The 16,455-nt window shown below is 33.4% G+C and overlaps 1 protein-coding gene and 1 long non-coding RNA gene across 3 annotated transcripts; both read right to left on the bottom strand.

Moving 5' to 3' along the window:
- Positions 1-479: 479 nt before the first annotated feature.
- LOC134268374 (uncharacterized) lies at positions 480-1,236 on the bottom strand. Its single transcript, XR_009992351.1, has 4 exons — positions 1,168-1,236; positions 948-1,030; positions 621-747; positions 480-523 (listed from the first exon to the last, which is right to left on the bottom strand). It is a non-coding gene; the product is annotated as an uncharacterized LOC134268374 (long non-coding RNA).
- A 2,949-nt stretch (positions 1,237-4,185) lies between these two features.
- LOC134268375 (CD209 antigen-like protein E) lies at positions 4,186-14,310 on the bottom strand. 2 transcript variants are annotated; one of them, XR_009992352.1, is made up of 7 exons: positions 14,182-14,310; positions 13,912-14,085; positions 13,672-13,788; positions 12,540-12,648; positions 4,703-4,776; positions 4,407-4,596; positions 4,186-4,264 (listed from the first exon to the last, which is right to left on the bottom strand). XR_009992352.1 is itself a non-coding variant. In XM_062750626.1 (4 exons), the coding sequence occupies exons 1-4, from the start codon at positions 14,219-14,221 to the stop codon at positions 12,563-12,565; spliced, it is 417 nt and encodes a 138-aa protein (XP_062606610.1). In that variant the 5' UTR covers positions 14,222-14,310; the 3' UTR covers positions 12,405-12,562. The 2 variants fall into 2 exon arrangements, 1 of the variants encoding a protein (XP_062606610.1); XM_062750626.1 differs by lacking the exons at positions 4,186-4,264; positions 4,407-4,596; positions 4,703-4,776 and having other exon boundaries at positions 12,405-12,648.
- Positions 14,311-16,455: the final 2,145 nt, after the last annotated feature.

Raw genomic sequence — 16,455 nt, forward strand, 5'->3', positions numbered from 1 at the left:
TTAACAGTATGTACGACCATACCATTTGTGTAACGAATTAGCAATTTTTAAATAAGTTTGTGCTTGTAATCTTTTGTAATTATAATGAATTGTGATTCAGTTGCGAATTTGTTTGCGAAAATACCGCGAAATATTAGTGCTTCTCGTAACTCTACAACACCGTAAAATCTTAAATGATGGAGAACCCTGCATAGACATCGTATTGCTGCTCAGTAGTATATAAAACCTGCTTCTCCAGCCTTCTGAACCTTCTACGTGCATGCATTCTCCTAGCAACTTTCTGATCTGTAGAATTATAAAGTATATTCTTAAATCTTTAGTATCAATCAAGTGAAAGATAAACTGGTTCAAGTTAAAGTCATTGTTTTACAAAAATATTTAAGTCCCGAAGATGTTTTTTTTTCATTTATTTTTGACATTGTAAATGAAAAGGTACTTAGAAGAAAAACGTTAAATTCTTAATGTTATGAGGTGTCCCTATCTTTTTATTCAGAAGACATTTGGAGATGAAAATAAAAAGTCCCTGAAGAGGAGATTAAATAATCAACTCATTATTTCTTACAACATATTTTACTTGTTGGTAATTATATTGAAACAATATTAAAATATACACTGAATACCTGAAAGGAGTTCAACAGGGAGAAGATATACTGAAAAACGACCACATCCTCATTAATAGACAAGAGACCAAATAACCACGTGACACCCAGAACAGGTAACAGGGTACAGATGGACTTTATTCGGGGTCTGAAACCATATGCATTCCGGTAATTTGCATGACATTTTATTTGTCATATAGATATATATACAAATTAGAAAAAAAAAAGATTCCCGGAAATTTACTATATTCTTATTGAGAGCATAAGCCTTGCCTTGATATACACACGAATAATACTAGAATTGATTATTTAACAGCTAAATATAATTATGCATGCATTCTGACTTACATTGTCCTTTTCTTCAGATTTCCTTCTGAGGAAATTGTTGAACATAGAGTCACAACGAGACTGAACACAATTATGATATTGACCTAAAATTAAAAATAATAACTAGTATTTCATAGCAATTGGCAATGTTCTGCTTCAAAACAAAAAATAAAAAACTATTTTAATATGTAGAACCGGAATTAATGACGAAAACAAATCGAGTAAAATGACAACTTCCTACCAAAACAATTCCAACTACGGGTCCAATAAATTCATACAAAGCTCCACTTTCAAATGATAACCAGCAACTAACAAATAATAATATTAAAAGATGTTCCCATAAGATGAGGAAGCTTTATTTTATATGTTAATATTAAAATCAAATTGTTGAGATAAAAATTGAGTACCTGGTTCGTGAATGATAGTCCTTGCCCAAGGAATATACGATTCCAAAAGTTACTGCTGTTATGCAAAGTGGTATAACTAAAAATATTTACGATTGTATTTATTCACATTCTAGATGACTTGTCACAGATATTGTTATCCATTTTATTTTCATTATGGCAGACACCTAATGTTATACTCAGCCGTGACAACTACCAACGTTACTTTACCGACATTGCAGAATGTCTTATTAAATCGCTCACTTCCAGAAAAAGATGTAAACAAAGGCCGTCAGCAGCGAAAGAAAGACCGATATCGAGCAACCAATTATGGAAATCCAATTCAGTGCATCTTCTTCGTCCTGTATCTGTAAAGATGAAAGGGCTATCTCCATCATAAAAGATAATATTATGCCGTTATTCTTGCTATAGTGTGATAATCAGAATATACTAGTTGTTGTTATCTGTGAAATTGTCGTATCAATATGCCAACGATATTCAATTCATACCCTTGAATATGGTCGCATCAGTACTGCAAAATTAGTCAGATGATTGCATTCACAGTGAAGATAAAGATCATCTGTAGATAGTAATATACACCCTAGTGTTGACCACCCACCAGTTCCGTTACTGTAATATATATGTAATATTTTACCAGACATGATAAAATTTTTTTGCCAGTGTTGTATACTTCACTGCAAGGTAGGGAATACCTAGATTTGATTTTAAAAAAAATTACCTTTTTGCTTTCAGGACAGCCAAGAAAATATTGAATGAAAAAAGGTTGGATAAAGGAACTGATATTACATTGATTAAAACCATTAGCTTGTACTGGAAACACTTGCGATGAAATTAGGATGGTATTGTTTTCTGGGAAAATAACGGGCTGATCTGCCGGAACCTTTGCAACTGTGAAAACTAAGAGAATGAAATTAAAAATAATTATTGTCTTTAAAAAGATCTTTTTTAATGACAGGCGATACGTTCCTAAATAAGTTATAATTTTCTCGAGATTATTTCATTGAATTAATGTTGAAATGATTTATGTCAATTACTAATTGTATAATTGTTTTGCTATTCATTGGCTTATCTTTTCCTTATTATTGTAACAATTTCATACTTGTCTGTTATGGGCTCTAAATTAGAAATAAAATGTTATGTTATGTTATGTTAAATGCTATTTTTACATGTTAACTCACCAAAAATTGAGGTACCTACCAGGCATTTGTTCAAGATACTAGAGGGTGATGTTGCTTATATAATCTTTTTGGAAATTACTTAAAATGCCAAAATAAGAACTTTCAGGGGCGTAATTTTTTTTTCGTCAATTAAAAAGCACTTTAAAGATTACAAGCAAGTGATTATAATTTTAAATATGTTTATAAGATACGGAGACATACAAATGAGATACCTGAGGAACGTATCGACTGACCTTACGAAGATTAAAGTGGAAAACCAATTAAAAATAAATGTGACTGGTTTTACTTTATTCAGTATTTAGTCAACTTACCAATATATTTTGTTGAGTTAAATATAATGCTTTCGTTCTCGTTGACCGTCCCTAAAACCCCAGTCACATTTCCAACAACGACTAACGGCCGATGGGTTTTGAAGCAAAAATGTGATTCTTCGGGTGACCGTCGTCAGTCCATATCAGCCGTTGTCTTGGCCGATTTTGACCTCTTTTTTTGTCGGCCGACCAACTTTGTGTCCATCGGTTCAAGTTTTAATTTTCATGCGTTGGTGCCAATTCCTTCGATTGAAGTTATCCGTCGACCAACCTTCGATCATCGTCCGACCATCGACGGTCAGTTTTTTTTTTAAATCGGTCGTCCGTCGTTGGACAATAAGGGTGTTTAAAATTTCGGCCGACGCTTAAAATCAAACTGTAGCTCTGAGCTCGATGATCGGACGACGATTGTCCGACTTGTGAATATTTATTTAATACAAACAAGATTTTGATGCATGGATTGATATAAATTTTCGGAGCAGATCTAGAAATAACATGAATAATTAATCCGTAAGATATAAAGAAATCTTAAGTATTCTTTGCTGCTTAGTTATGCACCACTTGTCTTTTTTCTGCAATTCCATACAAAATTCAACAACATTTTCAGTATTGAGTCACAATTTAATAAGATTCTGCCACTTTGCCTTACAAAAATTACTCGTCACCTATCTGAATATAGATCTTGCTGAATTCTAAAGAAAAAAAAAGATTTTTCGTGTTATTTATCAAAGTCATCGGTGTCCCTAGGAAATAATGTGACTGTTCCGTGTCGCCCGATACTGTGTCGGCCGATCAGGTTCTTTCAGCCGACAAGACCAGAAAAATTTAGTCGCCCGACCATCGGCTTAAATGTGACCTAGGCATAAGAGATACAATCCTATTTTGTCCACGGTCTTAAAGCCATATATGGCGTAACTGATCAAAAAAATACATTTCTGTGAAAATCAAAATTAAGTAAAGAAATATAGTTAATACATTTAAATTAAAGCTTTTCGTACAATTCTGAACACGGAAAGCACCTAATAACACGATTTTATATTCTCTGTAATGTGTTATTTAAATCTTTTGTATTTTCTTCCGAGTCGGAGAAAATTCTAAAAATCCAAATTAAATTGTGATATCTTTGTAATGCAATTGGTGCTTAGATTTTGTAATTTTCGGAAAAGTTCTATCTTTATATAAAGTAATGATACAAATAATACCGGGTAAGTTCTTATAATTTTAGTCTAATAATTTTCACTGTACATACGCCATATATGGCTTTAAAGATTTTATTTACTCTTGCACTGGCCTGGATAAATATAACATAAGTAATGTTTACCCTCATGAAATACAGAAATTGCTCATTTAATTATCACAGTGATAATTACCTGCTTTGTAGAAGTGTTATTCCAAGCAGCAGTGTGATTTTCTCCTAGTATATTGTCGATTGTTGTCACAATTATCTGAATGCCAAAATGAATAATGAAAATTTCTTGTTTGAATTAGTTTTAAGATTATAAAAACCTAATAATATCATTCTCTTTCCTTTTTGACATCTCCTTATGAGGAATTACATTTAAAATGACATTCATGAATATAGCATACCGACTTTGGAAGTGAAACGTTAGACTTATTGGAAACATCAACGATTTTATTCAGCAGATCTATTGAATTATCAAAGTCTTCTGGAGTTTGTTCGTTGTCAGTTGAAAGTGTTTGCAAGTTTAGAAGTGCTCTATCTTTATTTAAGCTTTAGTTTTGTCTTCGATAAATTTCCTTGGAGAGCAGAATCAACCTGGAAAAGAATTAGTTCAGTTAATGTAAAGAGTTCAAAAATTATTTTATTTACTTACTTGTTATAAAGAAAGCTACAGCGATACTTAGGATAGAATATTTCATACCATGTCTTTGGTGTTTTCAATTATCGGCACACAGTCTACGTTTGGCATGTCTTCACAATATGGAGTTATTGGGGCTAGAAAAGAGAACATCATTTTAAAATCAGCTCACTTTAAAAAGAGTTTTGCTACAAAAAGCAGAAATAGAGACACTTGTAACAACTTATGGTTAGAACAACAATATGAATTTCCTTTAACGGTGCTATTTATTCGACTAATTAGTATTTAATTGTCCAAAGAGGGAGACCAGAAGCTGATTCTAAATACTATGTTCAAAAATATTTACCGATAGGTATGTTTAGGTATGTATATGTGTATCCTTGAATAAAAATGGAGAACTCTTAATGAGAATGATGAATTTTTAGCTCACCTGAGCCAAGGGCTCAAGTGAGCTTTTCTGATCAAAATTTGTCCGTTATCTGTTGTCGTTATTGTCGTCGTTGTAAACTTTTCACATTTTCATCTTCTTCTCAAGAACCACTGGGCCAATTTCAACCAAACTTGCTACAAAGTATCCTTGGGTAAAGGGGATTCAAGTTGTTCAAATGAAGGGCCACGCCCTTTCCAAGGGGAGATAATTATGAATTAGAGAAATTTTAATGGCATTTTTAAAAAATCTTCTCCTTAAGAACCACTGGGCCAGGAAAGATGAAACTCATATGGAATCATCCTCAGGTAGTGTAAATTCAAGTTTGTTCAAATCATGACCCCTGGGGCTAGGGTGGGGCCAAAATGGCCGATCAAAGTTTTACATAGAATATATAGGAAAAATCTTTAAAAATCTTCTTCTCAAGAACCACTGGGCCAGGAAAGATGAAACTCAGTTGGAATCATCCTCAGGTAATGTAGATTCGAGTTTGTTTAAATCAAGACCCCCGGGGCTAGGGTGGGACCAAAATGGCCAATCAAAGTTTTACATTGGAATATATAGGAAACATCTTTAAAAATCTTCTTCTCAAGAACCACTGGTCTAGGAAAGATGAAACTCATGTGGTATCATCCTCAGTTAGTGTAAGTTCAAGTTTCTTCAAATCATAACCCCCAGGGGTAGAGTGGGGCCAAAATGGCCGATCAAAGTTTTACATAGGAATGTAAAGGAAAAATCTTTAAAAATCTTCTTCTCAAGAACCACTGGGCCAGGAAAGATGAAACTCAGTTGGAATCATCCTTAGGTAATGTAGATTCGAGTTTGTTTAAATCAAGACCCCCGGGGGTAGGGTGGGGCCAAAATGGCCGATCAAAGTTTTACATAGGAATGTATAGGAAAAATATTAAAAATCTTCTTCTCAAGAACCATTGAGACATGAAAGATTAAACTCATGTGAAATTAACCTCAGGTAGTGTTTATTCAAGTTTGTTCAAATCATAACCCCCGCGGGTAGGGTGGGGCCAAAATGGCCAATCAAAGTTTTACATAGGAATATATATGAAATATATCTTAAAAATCATCTTCTCAAGAACCATTGAGACAGGAAAGATTAAACTCGTGTGAAATTAACCACAGGTAGTGTAGATTCAAGTTTGTTCAAATCATGACCCCCGGGGGTAGGGTGGGGCCAAAATGGCCGATCAAAGTTTAACATAGATATATATATATCGAAACCTTTTAAAATCCTCTTTTCAAGTACTTCAAATCCATGCGTAGTAATATTTATATGGAATCATTCTCAGGTAGTGTAGATTCTAGTTTGTTCAAATCATGACCCCGTGGGGGTTCAAATTCAAGGCCCCCCCCCACCTCAGTAAACTTTCAGTTCTGATCTGATATGTGCTTATCCTAGCAAATTGCTCAGGTGAGCGACGTGGCCCCGGCCCTGGTCCTCTTGTTTCTTACAACTATTGTGATGACTTGCACCACATAAACCTACACATGGAGTCTGTCTCAATAAAATAAAACAAACATGTACAAATACAATTTCAAATTCATTGCCCCAACCGAAAAACAAAATCTTGCCAATTGTCTAAACACTTTCTAACAACCAAAGCATAATGTTATATCAATTGTCTTACTTCACAACCAAACAAAATTCCTACTTGTTTCAAACCTTATACTTTACGCAATGTTCGGTGTAAAAAGAATTTGACCTTAACTTATAAAACAAGCAAATTCAAAGAATTTTGGTCCCCAGCTTTCGGTACCTTTATTGTTGAGATGTTATTTTTTATGTCGTATTGTGTGTAATATTAACACCTGATCCTATGTCATTTATTCAGAAATTATCATTGAAGTTGATATCTTTTTTTTTAAAAAATAAGGCCAATCATGAAGGTCAAGGTCAAGAGTTAAGAAATCATAGCATGCTCGGAAATATCTTGTCACAGGTAATGCACATGTCATATATGAAAGTCCTATCTCTTCTCAATATAAGGAACAAGATGTGTTTTGTGAATCTCTGATGAACCCGTATGGCAACATAACGGAGGTATTTTTTTTTTTAAATGTGAATTAAATATATTATTACCCAAAGTAGGGTTTTTCTCACAAGAAATACAATTGTGAAATACTAAATCCCTAGCATCACCTCTTCAAAAGTTATAGTTGAGGATAAATTAAAGGTAGGTCAAACTCCAAGGTGAAAGGGTCTAATTTATAAGTTTCTTAAGAATGCTCTTGTCACAAGTAATATATATGTGAAGGATGAAAACCAAAAGTTATGATCAAGGTTTTTGAAAAGACGGTCAACTCCAAAGTCAAGGTCAAAGGGTAAAAGTTCTTGGTATCCAGTGAAAGATCTCCTCACAAGGATGACATATGTGAAGTAAAAAAGCCCTAGCCCTTACCATTCAAAAGATATGGTCAAGGTTAAAGTTTTTTCATAAGTATGTATATCTACAAGGTCAAGGTCAGAGTTATTGGTATCCAATGAAAGGTCTTGCCAAAAAAAAAGTACAAATGTGAAATATGAAAGTCCTAGTATCTACTGTTCAAAAGTTGTGACCAAGGTTACATTTTTTAAATAGTAGTTTAAACTCCAAGGTCAAAGGGTCAAAGTTCTTTGTATCCAATGAAAGGTCTTTTCACAAGGATTGCATATTTCAAGTATGAAAGCCCCAGCCTTTACCATTCAAAAGTTTTGGTCAAGGTTAAAGTTTTTTCTTAAGTACGGAAATCACAAATGTCAAGGTCAAAGTTGTTGGTATCCAATGAAAGGTTTTCCTACAAAAAAATATATTTCAAATATGAAAGTCTTAGTTTTAAACATTCTAAAGTTCATAGCTCCACTAAATCAAAAGTTATGGGCAAGGTTAAAGTTTTTGTGACGGACGGACAGCTAGAAAGACTTACGGACAGACGAATGAAATTTAATATCCCCTCGCTTTCGAGAAAGCGGTGGACAATAAAGGATTTGTGAATGAATAATATTTGACGGATGGATATACTATTATGTTTATTGAAAGTGGTATTTTGTAATTTTAATTAGCAAAATCCAAAGAATTTTGGTCCCCCAATTTCGGAGTCTTTGTGGATGAGATGTTATTTTTATGACATATTGTGTCTAATATGAACACCCTATCATATGTCATTTATTAAGAAATTATCATTAAAATTGATTTTCTTAAAAAATAAGTTCAATTGTGAAGGTAAAGGTCAAGTGGTAAGAAATCATAGAACACTCCTTAATATCTTGTCACAGGTTATGCACATGTCAAATATGTTGATATGAAAACCCTATCTCTGTTCAATATAAGGAACAAGATGTGTTTGTGATGACCCCGTATGGCAGCATAACGAAGATTAAACTTTTCTTAAATGCAAATTAAATACATTATTACCCAAACTTGGGTTTTTCTCACAAGAAATATAATTGATTGATTGTATATTGTTTAACGTACCTCTCGAGAATTTTTCACTCATATGGAGACGCCACCACTTGCCGGTGGACGGCTACAAATTTTGTCCTATGCTCGGCACTCAGGGCCTTTGAGCAGTGAGGGATCTTTTTCGTGCCAGCACCTACTGCGTCACGGGACCTTGGTTTATACGGTCTTATCCGAAGGACCGTTCTCCACGTCCCGCAGTGGGATTCGAACCCGCGACGTAAGGATTGACTCCTTACTTCGCGACTCTAGAGCAGACGCTCTAACCACTGCGCCACGCGAACGACCTCACAAGAAATACGATTGTGAAATACAAAATCCATAGCACCTCCTCTTCAAAAGTTATAGTTGAGAATAAATTTTTAAAAGGTAGGCCAAACTCCAAGGTGAAAGGGCCTGAGATGTTGATTCTTAAGAAAGGTCTTGTCACAAGTAATACATATGTGAAGGTGATAACCTTAACTCTAACCGTTCAAAAGTCAAGGCCAAGGATAAAGATTTTTTAAAAGTAGTTCAACTCCATAGTCAAGGTGAAAAGGTAAAGGTTCTTGGTATACATTAAAAGTCTTCTCACAAGGAATACATATGTGAAGTATAAAAGCCCTAGCTCTTACCATTCAAAAGTTATGGTCTAGGATATAGTTTTTTCATAAGTTCGTCAATCTCCAAGGTCAAGTTCAAAACGTCAATGGTGTTGGTATCCAATGAAAGGTCTTGCCACAAAGAATATATATGTGAAATATGAAAGTCCTAGTATCTACTGCTCAAAGTTGTGGCCAGGGTTTAAGTTTTTTAAAAAGTAGTTAAAGTTCCAAGGTCAATGGGTCAAAGTTCTTGGTATCCAATGATTCTCACAAGGATTAAATATGTTGAGTACGAAAGCCCTAACCCTTACCGTGAAAAAGTTGTGGTCAAGGTTAAAGTTTTTATAAGTACGCAAAACTCAAAGGTCAAAAGGTCAAAGTTGTTGGTATCCAATGAAAGGACTTGCCACAAAGAATACATATATGAAATATGGAAATCCTACTATCTACCGTTCAAAGATGTGGCCAAGGTTAAAGTTTTAAAAAGTAGTTAAAACTCCAAGGTCAAGGTCAAAAGGTCAAAGTTCTTGGTATCCAATGAAAGGTTTTTTCACAAAGAATACATATGTTAAGTACGAAAGCCCTAACCCTTACCGTGCAAAAGTTGTGGTCAAAGTTAAAGTTTTTTTTAAGTACGTAAATCTCAAAGGTCAAGGTCAAAATGTCAAAGTTGTTGGTATCCGATAAAAGATCTTGCCACAATAAATACATATATGAAATATGGAAGACCTACTATCTACCGTTCAAAAGTTGTGACCAAGGTTAAAGTTTTAAAAAGTAGTTTAACTCCAAAGTCAAGGTCAAAGGGTATCCAATGAAAGTTCTTTTCACAAGAATGACATATTTGAAGTACAAAAGCCTAAAACTTTACAGTTCAAAAGTTATGGTCAAGGTTAAAGTTTTTCATAAGCATGTAGATCTCCTAGGTCAAGGTTAATAGGTCAAGGTTTTTTGTATCCAATAAAAGGTCTTGCCATAAAAATACATGTGTGAAATATGAAAGTCCTAGTATCAACCGTTCAAAAGTTATGGCCAACGAAATTTTTTATAAAAGTGGGTCAAACTCAAATGTCAAGGTCAGATGTGGTGGTACCAAAAAAAGGTTTTGTCACAAGGGCTGCAGATATGAAATATGAAAGTTATAGCTCCACTAAATAAAAAGTTATGGGCAAAGTTACAGTTTTTGTGACGGACGGACAGCTAGACAGCTAGACGGACAAACGGATTGACGGACACACCAAAGAGATTTAATGTCCCCTCGCTTTCGCGAAAGCGGGGGACAATAATATATGGGGTCCAGTTAGACATCATTATTATCATTGTGTTTTATGGACGACTCTTCATCCAGTGTTGTTTGATTTTGGGTTACCATTAACGCTGATTCTGTGGTCTAAGTAATAACTGGAAACAAAACATAAAATAACACAGAAAAATTACTAAAGGCGAAAAAATCATCATTACAGTTAAGAAATGGTTGTACTTGTGTTTTCCTTTGAATCTTAAAAGTTTTTATTGAAGGTAGTCCGAGCCAAAGGTTCTGAAAATCAGGTATTGCGTGATTGAAAATGACTGAGATGACTCAAAATTCACAAAGTTATGTGTATTTACCTATAGTGTTTCTTAAATAACATCTTTAAAGTTAATCATGAAACATACGGAGATAACGAACAGCATATGAGCTAAAAAAAATTATCAAACAATACAACTTTGAAGCAAAGCAAATATGGACTTCCAAAACATCAGGGGTGGAATCAGGTACCATAGAGAAGTGATCATCTTTTGCCGACTGGTCACACTCGCCGTGTGCACATTGTCATCACCGGAAAATAACGGAAAATTTTTCAACAATTCAGTGTCTAAATTAATATGTTTACGGTGTGACCGTTGGGGCGTGCGCAGTTACGTACTATCATAAACCTATGCATGTACTGCCTATCATTCAAGAATAAGAAAGAAAAAAGAAAACAAAAAGAAATCACTTCCAAAGCATCGGGATACAGATTCAAAATTTCTTGGACGTTTCCGACAAAATCGGAAATACCCTAACCGTTAAAGTGACAAAAGTATGACGTCAGATAAAAAGTTGTGTTGACTTAGGACGCAAACGATATATATTAATGGCATGGAGATTGCATTAAATCGTTGTTTCTATTTTTTTTCTAGTAAGTTGTTGCTATGTTTAATCCACCATGTCCGTGTTGCTATGTACCGCATGGGATTATTTGGAGTTTGGAATTTCTTCACGTGGGACAAAAAAAATTTCTTGGAACAATGTGCAGATGTCAACCTGAATTTCCTCTGTTCGTACACGTTTGTCTATTGAGCTCGCTACACGAGCGGCACTTTGCACCGCCTCGCTGCGCTCGCTATAATCATCCAATTAGTATGTAAAACGTCAGCTAGCTTTTAACTCAATTATTAACTGCATATGCTGACAAAGTCATTGTGTCGACCAAAACTTACAAAATGATGACTATAAACGAGACTGGTGATTTTCTAGTTTCGTCGACTTAAGCTTGCCTATCAATAACCTATTTATCATTTCATAGAACATGATCTTGCTGATCGAATCAATTGAGAGATATAAATCCTGTATACATACTGGTGATTATGTTGAAGGTATATTGCTGCATAAAGAATGGAAGAACTGCGAACAATAGTATTGTTCTCCCGCCTACCTCAAAGTCAATTTTTAAAAGTTAACATATTCGATAATTTTTTTATTTTCTTATAGATAATTGTATGGATTTTCATAAAACAATACTTATTTTGGAAAACAAAGAGAAATACCTCTAAAATTTTGGTAAAACTTGTGTTTTTACTATAGAAATAGTTAGTCGCAAATTCAGTTTATAAATAATGGACTAACAATAAGTGTGGAAGACGTCAGCATTTGACTCAATGAAAAATTATATATCTGTTAAGGTCATGCATTTTATCGACCATAGAATTTACGAAATGATGACTTTAAACGAGACTGCTGAAATCCTTGTTTCATCAACTTGATTGACAATATTTTACCTCATTTTAGAAATTGTTCATCCGTAAATTATGCGTATCGAATCAACTGAGATATATTAATTCCATATGCAGGTGATGAAGGTATATTGCTGCATAAGTAAGGGAAATTGACGATAGAAAAGTTAGTCATCACGTTTATCACTGAGCTTGCTTGTTAGATAATTTGATAAAAGAAACTTCGTAAACAGAAGAGTGTATATATGTTCTGTAGGTGACAAAGTTATGCTTTTAAAATAGGTTATTATATCTTTCTTAATGTTTGTCTAAGCCTAAGAAATAAAAAAAAGAATGGGTTTTTCTTTTATTCCTTCAAAAGAGGATTAAATTATTTTGCAAAATTGTCCTATATAACTTCTCAGAAAAGAAGAAAATGAACCTTTTGTTTACTACTAGAAAATCCTAATGACGGTACCCACTTTGACAAACGTAAGCACTCCTCTCACTGCAGGATACGTCGTTCCAAAAATAAATCATACAACCGAAACTCTAAGCAATCTTCAATTCCTCCGGAATTGTTTGGTTCGTCTGTGAAATACTTGATTATTTTATCAGGTTATACTCGTGGAAAAACATAAATGATACATGTAGTAAATAATGACATCTGAATTCCAATTTTAAATGTTCCAAATTATGATATTTTACCTTGTATTTAAATGTGTATCGGGTCTAATATATGTATTTCTATATTTAAAGAGTTAACAATTTTAATTGAAGTGTTTCAATTTCAATTTTATTTCGAGTTGAAAATTTTAAGCCATTGACTCATATGCAAACTACGTCAGAAAAAAAACTTAGATATGTCCCAAATTATTCGAATCGTTATATTATGATCTGTCGACACCTATTTAAAAAAAGGGAAGAGGGCTAGTGACAAATAAGTTAATGTAGCAGATTTTCATCAAAACATCTTTAATGTCGCCATTTCATAAATTGAATTCTTCGATTGTTATTATGATGTTGTTAACATGTATAACCTATCTATGGATCCCAATATTTCTTTACGTTTTTCAAACTGTTTGTTTTTTTTCAAATTTCTAAATATTCTGTCTATCTGAACAATATATAGGAATACAGCAGGTTGTGTTTAATCGTCCTAAGTATCTGACGGCCGCCCTAAGACCTAAGAATGGGCTTGAGTACATTCGAAAAATTATTTTCCAATCGTTAATACAAATCATAACATATGCATCGTTGCTGTTGACATACAAAAAAAATACAAAATGTTTTTAAAAATGAAGATAATATTTATTCAAAGTCATGTACATCAAAATGATTTGTTAATTTTTTATAGGAACTTCAAGAGTACTGTGCAACACTATTTCCAAGAAGTGGTGTAAATTAGATGTGGATACTTAAAGATTCCAACGAACTTTTAGACAATTGAAAACATTTTACTCTTACGCCGTAACTAACACCAACACCGACACCAGGGATAAAGAATAAGCTCATCAACACCTGATAGCACCACAGTATCTCATGGATTCGACAGCAAATGTATTCAGGTAAATAATCAGTTGATAAACTCGAAATTAGCAAAATATATATTACCTTTCTCCCAGTATCCCGGCTTAGGAACTGGAGTGTCATCCATCCATGTCCAAAGTCCAGAAGAAGAGGATTTTGAACCTCCAATATAATAGGAACCAACACTTTGATTTAGGTTTTCTGCAATTTGAAAAAAATCTCGAATTAAAATTGTTTTTTTAAGTTCGTCTCCTTCCACTACAAAACATATCCTTTGTAATACAAACGTTTTCATTATAAATACTAGTAGCAGTATTTACTTACTGACGACACAATTCTTATCAAATCTCGACCGAATAATAGCTAAAGATCCACCGGCATCTTCGCATTGCCCAGCTGCTTTATCCCAATTAACTTTCTGTTCTTCAAATGTATATGCAATTCCGTTTTCTGAACACGTCTCCCAAGAGCAGAAAACTTCAGATATGGAGTAAATACCTGAAAATGAAATTAAAATGTAAAAGAGGGAGTAAAAATAAAAGAGATAGAATCGAAAGAGAGAATTTTGTGATAAATGAAAACGATAATACAAACCAGTCAAAAAAAATAACATCGTGTGTTGGATTTTTGGCATGATCTTAAGAACTGGGTAACTCCTAAAACATATTCTATATTCGATGAACTGTAATGATGTATGTTTTATTTAAAGACAAATCAGGTTTTTTTTGCGCTTGAATTTTATCGAAACGTTGGCGTTCATTTCTTCCGCATTTACAGTAAATTGTAGTTGGTAAGCGGTCAAATTACGGTATTGTTTTGCTCTTACACAATCTCTGAATACCAGTACTTTACGTGTTTAGCTTTTCCTTGTATAGTCGCTAACTTTTTTGATACAACAAGGAAAGTTTTTGAAGAAAAAGGAATTAATTTAGTCGTATCTTAAAAATATATAATAATATATAGGATTATCTGTGACTTGATGTCAATTTCAATTATCATTTGCAGTTCAGATTAAGAAGGAGGATCGCACACTGCAATATTCTCTGGGCAGCGTAATACTGTAGGTAATTTTGCAAATTCAAAGACGCTTAAACTTTGCGATTTATTAAAAAGTAACAATCGCAAAGGTTTTATTTTCACGCTGCAAGAAATAATTATGAGATTTATATAAACATTGAAACGTTTTTTTAATCAATGAAAGCATTCACGGTGGGTTTAATTTCGCGAGAAATGATAAATCGCGAACAAAGTGAAATGAAAATTAGTTTGATTTTGTCGTTCTACAATGAACAAACGATTTGTATCAGAAAATTAAATGGCAAAATGCACACTCCTTTTACACTAAATAAGAAATGATAAAAGAGTTCAACAGATTATATAAACGTAAAGTATGTTTCCAGCAGACAACAATGTCGTCCTTGTTTGTAGGATCTTTCTTAAACTGTATTTGAGAAGAAGTTATTTTTTATTCTTCGTGGAAAATGTAACATTTACTCACAGTTCTCTTTCTAAGGAAAAAAAATTATTACTTTGTTTATATTTTTGAACATACCAGTTAAACAAGAAGAGTCTTTCTTTCTTTATAGAATTCTAAACTTAAGGTACATTGATACTCTGATAAGAGAGATAACTCTAAATGCCACAAATGTCTATTATTCCTTTATAAATTTGTCAAGTTTAAATGCCTTTTTTGTCAAATTTTACCCTGCAAGCCATGTTATAGTTGCTTGTATTTTATTCAGCGTATACATTTCCTTTGAAAAATCATAGTTATAGAAAAAATTCATATGAGTGAGCAGAGGGTTTATGAACCTTAAAAAACAACTCTATAAAACAAGGAAACATTGAGTCAAGCTAATGCTCTACCAAGCTCTTACCTTAACTCTAAGGAATAACTATTGCTGTAAACTACAAACTTCTGACGTATTTAAATTACACTCCGTATGCAGGTGATGAAGGTATATTGCTGCATAAGTAAGGGAAGTTGACGATAGAAAAGTTAAAGTCGTCACGTTTATCATATAACTTGGTTGTTTAGGTTACTATCAAGTAAAATATCCAAGTATGAAACAGATGTGTCAGATTCTGTGATATTCTTTATCTCAAGCTCTTCAGGATATATTGTATGGACGTAGGAATGGAAATTACCATTGTTAATTGACAATACGTCATCGATATATCTAAATGTCGAGTTGAAGGCCACAGCAAGTGTTTTCCTCTTTTACGCATGATTTTGCACAAATCGATCCTGCTTCGTATGAAATCAAAGGTGGTTCACAAAACCATTTTTAAAATTTACCTATAAACATATTTTCTTAAAAGTGCATAAAATCAATCCCTACGACCTTTCTTCATTTTTATATAACAATTCGTCATAATTAATTAAAAACTAGTCTTTTGATATCATAGACAAGTGTTTGATAAAAATGATAATAATATATAATAATTACTTTGTATGTAGTGTTCGGAGACTGGTTTTTTAACAAACTGCTGCACCGATTGGTATTAAAAGTGTTTTTTTTATTACCTGACCCTGGTTTTTATATATTCCTATGAGCAAAATTTATTTTAAATATCAACATAAAAAAGATAACGCTGACTATGACCTTCAATTCGACAATATTTATTGAATCAGCATGTAATTTCTACAATGGGGTTAATTATTGACAAACTAGTTGCTGAAACAAGAATATCAGCAGTCTCATTTAGAGTCATCATTAGCTCACCTGAGCCGAAGGCTCAAGTGAGCTTTTCTGATAAAAATTTGTCCGTTGACTGTCGCTGTCGTTGTCATTGTTGTCATTGGCGTTGTCGAAAACTTTTCACATATTCATCTTCTTCTCAAGAACCACTAGGCCAATTTCAACA

This window comes from Saccostrea cucullata, unplaced genomic scaffold (assembly GCF_032062105.1).
Source record: "Saccostrea cucullata isolate Sc308-1 unplaced genomic scaffold, CSIRO_AGI_Scuc_v1 ctg8909, whole genome shotgun sequence".
Lineage (NCBI taxonomy): Eukaryota > Metazoa > Mollusca > Bivalvia > Ostreida > Ostreidae > Saccostrea > Saccostrea cuccullata.